Source organism: Sphaerodactylus townsendi, linkage group LG02 (genome assembly GCF_021028975.2).
Source record: "Sphaerodactylus townsendi isolate TG3544 linkage group LG02, MPM_Stown_v2.3, whole genome shotgun sequence".
In the NCBI taxonomy this organism is placed as follows: Eukaryota; Metazoa; Chordata; class Lepidosauria; order Squamata; family Sphaerodactylidae; genus Sphaerodactylus; species Sphaerodactylus townsendi.
Genome location: NC_059426.1, coordinates 182,856,757 through 182,870,178, shown reverse-complemented (window position 1 = coordinate 182,870,178; position 13,422 = coordinate 182,856,757). Strand labels below are relative to the sequence as shown.

General features: G+C 47.8%; 1 protein-coding gene across 1 annotated transcript in view; it reads left to right on the top strand.

Annotated features, from left to right (window-relative positions):
* LOC125426447 (insulin receptor substrate 2-like) overlaps positions 1 to 12,010 on the top strand; it is a 50,513-nt gene extending 38,503 nt beyond the window's left edge. Inside the window, 4 exon segments of the mRNA XM_048484706.1 lie at positions 10 to 1,800; positions 1,802 to 2,675; positions 8,659 to 8,708; positions 11,294 to 12,010. Coding sequence (XP_048340663.1) covers positions 10 to 1,800; positions 1,802 to 2,675; positions 8,659 to 8,666 — 2,673 coding nt within the window. The 3' untranslated portion in view covers positions 8,667 to 8,708; positions 11,294 to 12,010.
* The last annotated feature ends 1,412 nt before the right edge of the window (positions 12,011 to 13,422 follow it).

Genomic DNA, 13,422 nt, shown 5'->3' with positions numbered 1-13,422 from the left:
GCGTTGCAGCAGGGCGCCGCCGAGGAGGAGCCGCCGCCGTCGGGGGGCCCCGGCGCCTACCGGGAGGTGTGGCAGGTGACGGTGAAGGCCAAGGGCCTGGGCCAGAGCCGCCAGCTGACGGGCGTGCACCGGCTGTGCCTGGCGGCGCGCACCGTGGGGCTGGTGCGCCTCCACTGCGCGCGGCCGGGCCTGACGCTGCAGCTCATGAGCATCCGCCGCTGCGGCCACTCGGACAGCTTCTTCTTCATGGAGCTCGGCCGCTCCGCCGCCACCGGGCCCGGCGAGCTGTGGATGCAGGCCGACGACGCCGTGGTGGCGCAGAGCATCCACGAGACCATCCTGGACGCCATGAAGGCCCTGCGCGAGCCGGCCGAGGTGCGCCCGCGCAGCAAGAGCCAGTCCTCCTCCTCCTCTTCCTCCTCCGGGGGCTTCTCGGCTGTGGGCAGCCGGCCCATCTCGGTGCCCGGGCGTCGCCATCACCACCACCACCACCACCCTCCCTTGGGTGCGCTCCCCCCCAGCCAGATGGGCATCTTGCGCCGCTCTCGCACTGACACCCTGGCCGTGGCGGGAGGAGGTGGCAGCAGCCGGGCACGGACGTCCAGCGAGGGTGACTCGCTGGCTGGCAGCCCTCTCAGCCCCGATGCGGGGCACGGTCCGCTCAGTCGCTCGCACACGCTGGGGGTCTCTGCCGGGCGGGCGGGCCTGAGCCACTCATCCTCCATGATCTCCAAGTTGGCCTCCGGCTCTCCGAACAGCCCCGCCCTTTTCGTGGCCCTCGAGGACTTCAGCTCCAGCCCTGGGGGGGATCCCCGGGCGTTCTCATCCTCCTCCACGGCCAGCAACCACAGCGGCACCCCCGAGACTCCTCCCGGCCAGCAGCTGGACGGCTACATGGCGATGGAGCCGGGCCGCCTCTGCTACCGCCCTTACCTGCTGGACGGTGCCAGAGTGGACAAGGCGCCCCGGAAGCGCACTTACTCCCTGACCACGCCGGCACACCAGCGCCCCGTGCCCCTCCCGCTTTCTTCCGCCTCCCTAGATGAGTACACGCTCATGCGGGCCACTGTTCCCACAGTGGGTGCCTCTTCGAGGACGACCTATAACCCTTACCCGGAGGACTACTGTGACCTGGAGATCGGCTCGGGGGGCACCAGCAGTAGCAGCAGCTCCCATCTTGGCCCCAGTGGGAGTGGGGAGGAAGGTTATATGACCATGAGCCCGGGGATGGCGTTGGCCTCGCTGGGGCAGTCTGGCCCAAGTCCTTACATGCCTATGAGCCCCACCAGTGTGTCTGCCCCACAGCAGATCCTGCAGCCCCGCCCTTACAAGACCAGTAGCGAGAGCTCTCCTGACGACAGTGGCTACATGCTCATGTGGGGTCCTGGCGCCCGGCTGTCTGGCGAGAGCCCTGACGGCCAGCTGCTCAACGGCGACTATATCAACATGTCTCCTTTGCCGCACGGGCCTTCTGCTGCTTCTGCTTCACCTCTGCCTTCCCCTGATGGCTTTGGCGCTCTTGGGCCTGCGGCCCGGACCAGCTGCTTGGGTGGCCCGTTGCCCTATGCCTGCCGGAGCCAGCCAAACTCTCAGGGCAAGGAGAGGGACAGGGACCAGTACATGCATATGAACTCACGAGCGGGAATGCTGATCCATGCCCCGAAAGGGGTGCCGTTCCCTGCCCCTTCCAACCCCGTTGTGCTGCCTTCGCCCATGTGCCACAGCCAGACAGAGAGCTGTCTCAGCCAGCGGGCAGGGTTGCTCAGTCGTGGTGGCTTGCAGCCCATTCGCCGATCTTTGGGGGGCTTTGTTGCCCGGCAGGAGTGAGGAACCTCTTCCACGTAATATCCAAAGCCTCAGTGGGGAATATGTCAGCTTGGGCTACTCCGTTGCACCAGCTGGTGGCCTTTGCTCATTTGACTCTGGATTGGCTGGGCATCCCGGCTCTCTTTCCAACTACATAAACCTCAAGTTGAACGGGTTGAACTTGGACTTGGCCTCGGTGGGGTCCATGGAAGATGGCCTCTCATCGGGATCCTGCCCCAGCCCTGGGCAACCAGACGAGCATTATCTCAAGATGGAGACGGGCGTGGCTTGCCTTTCTAGCCCGTCGTCTGAGGCAGGGGACTATGCCGAGGTGGATTTTTCACTCACAACCACCCCGCCTCAGCCCATTTCACACAAGCTGGAGAGTCCTCGCGTCCCCAGCCCCGTAGCCGGCTTGAAGCGACTCACAATCTCTGGGATGGAAGCCTTTCTTTTTGCCAATGCTCCTCCCGACCCCAACCACGGAGCCAAAGTCATCCGGGCGGATCCTCAGGGGCGCCGGAGGCACAGTTCCGAGACGTTCTCTTCCACTACCACCGTGACCCCAGTTTCGCCTTCCTTCGCGCACGTCCCCAAGCGGCCCAGCTCCGCTTCTGTGGAGAATGTGTCCCTCAGGAAAAACGAAGGCTTTGTGGAGGAGCAGAATAGCAGCCCCATGTGCCGAGAGACCTCAGCCGGCTTCCAGAACGGCCTCAACTACATTGCTGTCGATGGGGAGGAAGACCACCTGGGAAACGGCAGCCCTGGCAAGTCCAAGACGAGGCACCCCCTCAACGGAAGCATCAGTGACTCTTACGCCAGTATGGACTTCTTGGCTCACAACGTGAAAGAAGCCACTTCTGTGAAAGGTCAGTTTTCTTAACCTTCAGTTCACGGTAGCCTAAGAAAAGACAACGCTTAGCTCTGTATACCTTAAAATGTTCCATTTGTGGCGCTTATGGGGAGATAATTTCAAATTAACTGGAGTGAATGTTCTTCAGAAGTTCATTTAAGTCGGTGAAATTCCAGAAATAAGTTCTTTTCCTTTTCCAGTGTTTGGGTGGGTGGGGTTTGTGATGGGGAGACGAATGCGATTGCCTAAAACTCAGCTTGTAATGAAATCAGCATTGTAAATAATGTTTAGCAGTGGATGTGGCTTTTTTGGGCTCAGCGGTCCATGGGATGAAAACATCTATTCCTTTGGAGCAATCCAAACAGTGACTTGGAGCAAGGGTGTCATGTGTGCTGGCTTTAAGAGCCAGTATTGCAGTATTGCATCTAACTGAGCAAATTGATTTAAGTGAACAATAGTAATAGAAAATCGTCTTATTTACCTTTAAGTGCGCTCTCTGAGTCTCACAACCTGTCCACTAGTTTCAGTTTGTTTCTGTATTAACGTATCAGGGTGTTGATGGAGGAGATGTAAGTGTTTTCCAAGCAGCATCTCTGTTTCAACAATCCTCTGCCTTTTGATGCTTAAAGAGGTGCTGCGGCCACCTTGTTCAGAGAACAATCTTGGCGTTCAGTGTATGTGGCTCTAAATAATGCCAAAGTAGCTGGCAGACGCCCTGACCTTTGTGGCTCAGACTAGCCCCGTGGTGGCGAACCTATGGCACTCCAAATGTTCATGGACTACAATTCCCATCAGACCCTGCCAGCATGGCCAATTGTGTTGATTGTGAGCCTAGGCCTTTTCCGCACATGCCAATTACACCATTTCAATGTTGTTTTCAATCCCAATGTTTACGACAAAGTTTGTCTGCACTCCCCTTCCGGGCACTAGGGTTTTTTTCCCATGTATGTGCTGTGGTGATGCTTCATAGGAATGCTGATTCATTGATGCCAAAAGGGGGCGGGTGTGGGAAGGAAAATACCATAAATAGTACATTTTAAGAGAAGAGGGGCGAAGCTGTGAGGTGAGGGACCCAAAAATGGCCGACCAAGTGCTGAAATTGAGGTTTGGCAACAGCACAGGTTGTGTGGAAAACAGCCTGTGGTTTTGGCGGGAAAAATAAAATGTTTCAGTAAAAGAAGCTAGCTCAAAAATGCTTCAGCTGAAAGAAACACCATAAAAATGTTTTAAAATACAATGGAGAAGAAGTGTTTTGGAAACATTTTCAGAATCAAAGGGGGGGGGGAAACAATATGGAGCTCCATGGAGAAAACATTTTATTTCCAACCTGAAAACCCTGTAAATGGCAAATGCAGAAAAAGGCCTAGTCCCGGTTTTGCAGACTTAACTATTGTTAAAATAAATCGTGGTTTCATGTTCTACGCACTCCAGATGTTATGGACTACAATTCCCATCAGCCCCTGCCAGCATGGCCAATTGGCAGGGACTGATGGGAATTGTAGTCCATAACATCTGGAGTGCCAAAGGTTCGCCACCACTGAACTAGGCCAAGCACTGTAGGCAGTAAATAGGTTGGTTGGGGTTTGGTTAAAAATAGTGTCATACACCACAGCAAGGGTGAGTGGAATGAGACCTTTTTACTTCATTTTTATTCTTAGGTGCAGCTTCAACCTTCAGGAACTTGTAATATAAGCTTAGGTACCAGCCCTACCCATACCTGCATGAGCCTAGCTCCTAGGCAATGTTATTTATTAAACATGTCTATTGCATCCCTCCCCAAAAAGACCCAAGGTAGCTCACTCCACTTCTAGACCGTAGAGGCACCAGATCCCTGCCATTTTTCCATCTGAATTTAGATGAACAAGGATGACAACAAACGCTTATAGGTCATCATAATTGTTACTTCTTTCTTATTCAGTGCTTTTATCTTAAGAAACCCGGTGCTTATAATAAATTTGGTTTGGATGGTCCAGCAGAAAGACAGGTGATCTTTTAGAATAGGTAGGAAACCACAGTGCAGTCCTAAATACACTTTCCTAGGGCCCCTTCCGCACATGCAAAAGAATTCACTTTCAATCCACTCTCAGTGCACTTTGCAGCTGTGCGGAATAGCCATATCCACATACAAGCAATTGTGAAAGTGGACTGAAAATGCATTATTCTGCATGTGCGGAATGGGCCTAGGAGTAAGTTGCATTGAGTAGGTCTGTGTAGAATTCGATATAGATCTGCTTAGGATCCCCCTGTGGATTGCTTACATATTGAAAAAGGGTTCAGAGTGAAAGCAAACAGAACAAAAGTGTTTTGGGAAGGAAATATCATCTGTGAAACTGACGCATGTTTAAATCAGGTGTTACTTTTAGACACGTTCCTTGTTTCAGCAACGAAACCACCTCCTTTTCACTTGTCATTTTCAAAATGCTCTGCAGGCACTGTGTTGACCACCTGAATGGTTTTGTAAATGTTGCTGAGTGAAATTTCTTGTTAGGTTAAACGTTCCATTTGTGAACTGCAGTCATTCATTTAAAATTAATGGTTGAATGGTAGATGGTGAACTGTTCATACCGTAAGAAACGCACGGGAAAGAGGGAGATTCTGGTTGCTTGGTTTCTTTTAAAGTTGTCTACGTTGGGTCTAAAGCAGGGGTAGGGAACCTGCGGCTCTCCAGATGTTCAGGAACTACAATTCCCATCAGCCTCTGTCAGCATGGCCAATTGGCCATGCTGGTAGGGGCTGATGGGAATTGTAGTTCCTGAACATCTGGAGAGCCGCAGGTTCCCTACCCCTGGTCTAAAGGGAAGTTGTGACTATAAACACAGGAGCCTGTGAGCAGCAGTGGCGTAGGAGGTTAAGAGCTCGTGTATCTAATCTGGAGGAACCGGGTTTGATTCCCAGCTCTGCCGCCTGAGCTGTGGAGGCTTATCTGGGGAATTCAGATTAGCCTGTGCACTCCCACACACACCAGCTGGGTGACCTTGGGCTAGTCACAGCTTCTCGGAGCTCTCTCAGCCCCACCTACCTCACAGGGTGTTTGTTGTGAGGGGGGAAGGGCAAGGAGATTGTAAGACCCTGAGTCTCCTGCAGGAGAGAAAGGGGGGATATAAATTCAAACTCTTCTTCTTCTTTTGTGGGAAATGCCTGGACAAGGTGATGCAACAATTTCAAGTTTTATTGGCCCCGTTATTTCCATAGTCCTCTCTCACGGATTAATTATTATAAGGCAAATTTGATTACTCCCAAGAGTATGCAACAAAAAGATTGCATGCTTGTTTATGAAACTTTTGTCCAGTGGTTTCCTGGTTAACAGTCCTCTTTCATGCTTTAAAATGACACAAAAGGTACAAGGCGAACTTTGAACTCCCAGAGATTGATTGATTGATTGATTTGGTTTGGTTTGATTTAGAAAAAAATTATGCTGTCTCTTCAGGAACCTGTCTGAGGCAGTTTACAAAATGAAAAAAAGAGGAATTTGTTTCAAAAGGTATTAATTAAAATCTAGCAGCATGTGACTCAGTTAGACTGATCAACATAATGGTGCTTCAGTTTTATTAATATTTGGTCACCTTATGCAGGTAATCAACCTCTCCTAGATAACGTCTATTACTGTGAAACAGTCACAGAACTGGGACCTGCAGGCAGCCTTCCCTACATTTTGCACACTGTTTGATGTTTACAAATTACAGCAAAACATTTGCTGGGGTGGCAGTTTTTACATCATCTGATCTTTTTATTAGTGCCATTAACTGCACCCTTCATAAGAAAACATGTCCACCCACACACACAAAGCAGTTGGCCCTGCCTTTTCTACTGCTGGCCAACGTGGCTACCCTGCTGAAAGTATTGTGGCGCACAATTACTTATCTAGTCGCTCATGTTGTCCTGTCATGGCTAAGATGAATTTAATGGCTCCCCAGATTTATTTATTTATTTATTTATTTTATTAATTCGGCTTTTATACCGCCCTATCCCCGAAGGGCTCCGACCAGATGAGATCCTCACCACTTCAAAGGGCAATTCAGAATGTATAAATCTGTGCACGCACACACCCAGAACAAGGTGTTTCTACTTGACTGTCTGTATTCACCAGCAGTAGATTTTTCTCCTCAGCCACTGTTGTGAGAACCGAACTAAACTTTACATGACAATTGCAGCGTCAGTGTGTACATTGGCATCTGAGCTGTGTTTGCTGTCAGAATGAAAAGCAGAGACGCATTTTTAACCATCCAGGAAACTCCATCAGGGAACTGTGAATAGCCACAATCTTGCAGCTGGGAGTGGCTACCGGGCTGTGCTGGGGACAGCTGAGTCCGGCCCGCTGTGGCAGTGGCTGTCCCTGCCACAGAGAGCTGGGCCAGTTGCGAGATTCCCTCTCCATAAGTGGCCTGCTCTGGGATGGCCAATCCCAGCTCTGCAGTGGTGTAGAGGCTCCTTCCACACATGCAGTATAATGCAGTTTTAATCCACTTTCACAATTGTTTGCAAGTGGATTTTGCTATTCCACACAGTAAAACCCAACTGCAAAGTGGATTGAAAGTGCATTATTCTGCATGTGCGGAAAAGGGCCATAGATTGGGTACGGCCCGAGATTCCTTTCCCCAACACAAGGGAGAGATTGGATTCTTCCCCTCCAAGAGCTGGAGATGGTACCCCCATGAGTTTTGCAGGCCCCCAACTTGTGCATAAATAATACTAATCCTCCAGCATTTCAGGCGGTATTCCTGTCTAACAGAATGGCTTTCTAAATGAAAGTATTGTTTCAAAAACATTTTCTCGCATATATAAATTGCTTTCAATAACACAGAGGAGATCCTTGGGCTGCGGGAGGCAGCTGCTACTGAAGAAACTTCTAAAAAATCTGCCCAGCTCAACTTGTCTCCAGCGACTGGTCAGAAACCCTGTTTGGCAAAAGCCCCCTCTGTCCCTAGGCCTATCCCCTTTCTAAAAACACTTGAAGGACGCCAGGAGAGATATCTGTGGGAATAGAGAGTAACCTATCAAGTTATATGTATTCCTGTGGGGGATAGTTTCAGAGGGTAGCCCTGTTGGTCTTCAGTAGAATAGTTAGATTCGAATCTACTAGCACCTCAGAGACCCGGAAGATTTTCAAGGTGTGTGCTTTTAAGAGTCGAAGGTCTCTTCATCAGACCTGTTAAAGAGAGTTTTAACGTTCAAAAGTTTATACTATTAAACTCTTATTGGTCTCTAAAGTGGTACTTAACTCAAAGGCTCATTCCGCACATGCAGAATAATGCACTTTCAAACTGCTTTCAGTGCTCTGTGAAGCTGTGCGGAATAGCAAAATCTGCTTGCAAACAGTTGTGAAAGTGGTTTGAAAACGCATTATTTTGCGTGTGCAGAAGGGGCCAAAGCTATTCCTGTGTTTGCTGTAGATGAAGAAGAGGAGGAGTCTAGATTTATACCCTGCCTTTTTCCTTTGTAAGGAGACTCAAAGGGGCTTACAAACACCTTTTCCTTTCCTCTCCCCACAACAGACACCTGGGGAGGTAGGTGGGGCTGAGAGAGTCCTGGGCGAACTGCAACTAGCCCAAGGTCCCTGGCTAGGCTTTATGTGTAGGAGTGGGGAAACAAATCCGGTTCACCAGATAAGAGTCCACTGCTCCTAACCACTACGCCACGCTGGCTTTTAGTTGTTAGTACTGTGGACAGGAATACTTGGGAAGTCATGAACTATTCGGAGTGCTCTTTTCGAAGGTTTTGCATTCTCTCCCTCACTCTCAAAGCCTAAATGTGGAGAAAAGGGAAGTTTGATTTGCGGGCCAAATAAAGGATTTGGCAGGAGAAGATAGTTGGCTGAGAGGTGAGACCGATGGCAGGGTTGGGGCTGTGAATCAGGAGTGCCTCCTAAGTTGAGTCTTAGCCTCTCAAAAGCCGTGATGGTGAAACCTAGCTTGAACTGCATCCCTAATGTACTACACATTTGGTAAATAACGTTAAAAGGACTTGCCAATCGACCTCACCCCTTTCTTTTCTCTCCCTAGTTTGTTAGAATTCTTACCATCTTGATCCCAGAGAACAAGAGACCCAATCGGTAAGGAACTTCTTTCTTTTTTAAAAAAACAAACCTGTACTAGCATATATGCCTGAAAGGGAAATGAAAGCTTAGATATTCATGGAAACTAGCCTTATTTGGGCATTACAATTATCTCCAGTTGTGCAGAAAATTAAACTATGGCTGCTGTTGCAGCCTTGCCATAGTAAGAGTTTTTTTTAAAAAAAGGTTCAGATTCATTTATCTTTCAGTCAATTAATTTGTACTGTGTGGTGGGTTTTGTTTGCTTTTGTACCAGTGAATGTTGTCGCTGATGGCTTATCTTTGTGGTTTGGATTACTTTGCTATGGGAATGAAAGTGACTTCAAGCGTTTTTTTTCCTTCACTGAAAGGCTCAGCTGAATAAAGACGCTATTTTGCCAGCTACAGCATGCAAGAGACTAATAGGCATGAATGGTTACTTCTCCTCTGGACCTTACAATGTGGAGGAGAGACTTGCCTTAGCAGGAGGAGATCTGTGTCGCATTTAATTGCAGTAAACTAAACTGCCAAGAGTGCAGCTCTACAACTATGCCGTCAGTTCTGAATTCTTTCCTGCCATGTATCACCTATTAAATAGGCTTGAACATGTTCTTCATTAAAACATGGAGCATTATAATAAAATAGGGTGTTTGTATCAGCAGTGACAGTACAGCTGAGATTGTAACGATACAGGCTCATGCATATGCTAAGTGTTTAGCTCATGCAATAAATGCTTGCACTAGTATAGATCTACTTCTGTTCATCTAATTACAAAAATCTCTTCCTCCTCCACCTTCCTCCCCCACCAGCTGTACATACAAGGGACACTTTCGCACATGCAGAATAATGCAACTTCAATCCACCTTCAATGCACTTTAACGCTTGTTTGCAAGTGGATTTTGCTATTTCGCACAGTAAAATCCAGCTGCCAAGTGGATTGAAAGTGCATTATTCTGCATGTGCGGAAGCGCCCTCAGTAAAGCATATATCAGATAAGAACTTAGCAGAATGTGGAGCTATGGAGCCACTTGCTGTAGCAGGTTAGCAGTGATCCAGTGCTTAGTGTATGTTTACCACTAGCCCGATCTGGCACTCTTTGGCAGCATGCTAGATCTTTGGCAGATGGCAGCCCCTGAGCTATGCACTCGCCTGTAAGAAGTAATGGCTACATGCCAACACTGTTCTGGATCTCACAATCAAGAGAGGCCGTGGCTGCTTTAGGTGTTCAGTGAAACTGAAAGGAAAAGAGAAGAACGTACTGGGATTTGCTGAACAACTGTGCAAATAATTTCCTCTTATCAAAGAATGGACTGGGTACTTCCTCCCCCACCCCAAAAAAAATCTGAGCAAAGAAAGGCAGCCAGTTTTCCCTCTTGCCTTACCTGTGTCTAAGAAGATGGGAGCAGCAGTGGCGTAGTGGTTAAGAGCAGGTGTACTCTAATCTGGAGGAACCGGGTTTGATTCCCCGCTCTGCCACTTGAGCTGTGGGGGCTTATCTGGGGACTTCAGGTTAGCCTGTGCACTCCCACACACGCCAGCTGGGTGACCTTGGGCTAGTCCCAGTTCTTCTGAGCTCTCTCAGCCCCACCCACCTCACAGGGTGTTTGTTGTGAGGGGGGGAAGGAAAAGGAGTTTGTAAGCCCCTTTGAGTCTCCTTAAAGGAGAGAAAGGGGGGATATAAATCCAACTCTTTTTCTTCTTCTTTCTGTGTTTTGATAACTTATTTTGAATTTTTAGACTATTCTCTGTGTTAGGATACTCTTCTCTGGATAGTTGTATGGTTAGCACTTTAGAAACCAACAAGAGTTTAATGGTATAAGCATTTGACAGTCAAAGCTCCTTTTGTCAGATATCTGATGAAGCTGTCTTTGACCCTTGAAAGCTTACATCCTGAAATTCTTGTTGATCTTCAAGGTGTTCTTGGGATCATCTCTTGACTGTTCTGCTGTTAGCCAACATGGCTATCCTCTGAAACGATCTGCTATGGATAGACTAACATATCTGCATATACAGAAGATAGTAGTTTTCCAGCACTGGGAAAATGAGAGTTAGAAACATCTCATGAATCTAAAGCCTGCAAGTTATCTGGTCTGCATATTTGAAATTCATCCGAGGACCTGATAATGGACATTATTGATGAGCAGTCAATCTTGTGTGGCTTTTATTTGGCGATGGATTTTGTCTGGAATAGCTTTCCCGATACATGAATAGTTTTGATGCTTTATATACTGTGACTTCATGCAGGAAGCCGTATCCTTTCCAGCATCTTTATCTGGGCTGTCAACCTTCAGGTAGTGGCTAGAAATCTCCTGTGGCATCATATGCCCCATCAAAGTCCCTCCCCTTCCCAAACCCCGCCCTCCTCAGGCTCCACCCCCTATATCTTGAGGTTTTTCTCGTCTCCAGGATGGCAACTCTAACTTGTATACTGAAAGACTGGGTATCCCCTTCTTCAGAGAATGCAGGCAATTCTAAAACAGATGAATTCACATCAGACCAGCTTTCATGATGGGTTTATTGATGGTCTGAACGCTCCTGACTGCCCCTTGTTTTTCTTTGTGGCAAAATTTACTAACGTTCATCTTTCTCTTTTCTCTTTTCAGAATGAAAAACAAATAATTTTACCACCACGACCTAGATGTCCCCCATTTTCAAAAGCTGCTCGGTTAGAATTTTTTTTACAAAATTTTAAAACCTGAAGCTGCTTTATGGTCTCTTCTATTCTATTTGATGTAGCTTTATATATTGTAGGGAAAGCAGCCTGTCTAGTTCACTGGGATGCGTTGCAACACCGTGCTGCCGTTTGCATAAACCGTGCTTCAAATAATAACCTTTTCAGACTTCGAACCTCTTCAGTGAGCTGTTTTTATTGTATACACGTGGCCGTTCACCTTGTCAACACTGACGAACTGTATTTATTGATCAGTACGGTAGGAGATTCGACTTTCACCTGCTCCAGCAGTAAAGTCTGGTGTTTACTGGCATCCTCTCAAATCTACTACAGCACTACCTCAGTTAAAAGTGAAACTGGATTTGTATTGCTGGTGTACAATTTCTGGGATCTCTCCTGTATCTCTGAGCTGAGTGTGGAACAATCGTCAGCCTTATTTAAAAAGTCAAGAATCCTGCTGCTAGCTAGCCGGGGTGGTTCTCACTCACTGGCTGCCGCGTTTCCTTATCAGAAAAGGCCCAAGATGGGAGCTGGAAAGGTTAAGCCAAAACTTGTTAGCTTAGTCTTTTATCAAGATACTTATAATAACTATAAATTAACTAATGGGAGCAACAGAGTTTAATATCATTAAAACAGTATTTGGTTGTCATTCTTTACCTCTGACACATTTGTATAATCATCTCTGTATAGCTTCTTGTTAGTACTTCAGGTTGCAAAGGCCTTTTCTCTTAATTCTGTGCTTACGTTTATCAGCAGACCCTGATTTTAGCTGCATTTTTAACAACTAAAACAAAAAACAGAAAACCCACACTTACGTACTAGCAGAGGCGTGGCGGGGGGGGGGAATGACGCCCAGGGCAAAATGGCGCCCGCCTTCCGGGGAGGCCCCTTGCCCCCTCCCCGCCACTCCCCCTCCCACTTAGTTTAAAAGCAGCGTGATGGGAACTACACTTCCCAGGAGACCTTGCAAACCCCAACTCCTGCCACACTGCTTTTAAACTAAGGTAAGTGGAGAGGAGGGGGCAATTTTCTGCTCCCACCGGTGCATGCCCAGTGCACGACCCCCCCCTTTCCTCTTATAGCTACGCCTCTGCGTACTAGAAATACTAGGGCCGTGGTGGTGAACCTATGGCACTCCAGATGTTCATGGCCTACAATTCCCATCAGCCCCTGGCAGCATGGCCAATTGCCATAGGTTCACCACCACTGTACTAGGGCCGTGGTGGCAAACCTTTGGCACTCCAGATGTTATGGAGTACAATTCCCATCAGCCCCTGCCAGCATGGCCAATTGACTATCCTGGCAGGGGCTGGTGGGAATTGTAGTCCATAACATCTGGAGTGCCAAAGGTTCGCCACCACTGTACTAGGGTAACGATGGGTGGAGGCAGATCGAAAACATGGTTTTGAACACAGTACCTAGTGCTACAGTATACTACATGGAATTTATTCCAGTATAAGCCCCTTTATTTCTGGGGACCTAGACTGGAGTAACTCTGCATAGGATTGCATTATCGGTCACTCAGTTGAGCATAGTAATACTCCCTTGTTAGGAATGCAACATTCCTAATAAAAAGGCAGAATAAAATTTTAAAAGGCAAAAGCATCTCCCATTCTAATAATTCTTGGCAGATACGTGCTCAGTATTTTGATGGTACGAATTTCATGGCTGTTATTTTGTACCAGTGTGATCCTCAAAGGTGGCTCCAGCCTCATTGTTCCTTGTCTATACTTGATTGACTAAACATACTTTTGGAGATTTAAAACTGTCTCCAAGGTGCCTCCCCTGAGCTTTGTGTGACAAGCATAATAGGCTGTGAGCAGACGTAAATCTATGTTAGAGCATTTGTGTTAAATATATACAGATGATTTCGTTCAGTTTAAAAACTTTCATAGCTGAGTATCCACAGCATCACGCGCCTGTGGTCTACAGACCGGCTGCGTGGTCAAGATGGCTGATACTGCTTGAGGAACAAACCTCATTATCTTGGTATCTGTTGAACCAATATGGTTGTGTAAGTCGTTTATATAACAATTGTGGTGAGTTGCAGTGAAAATCTGC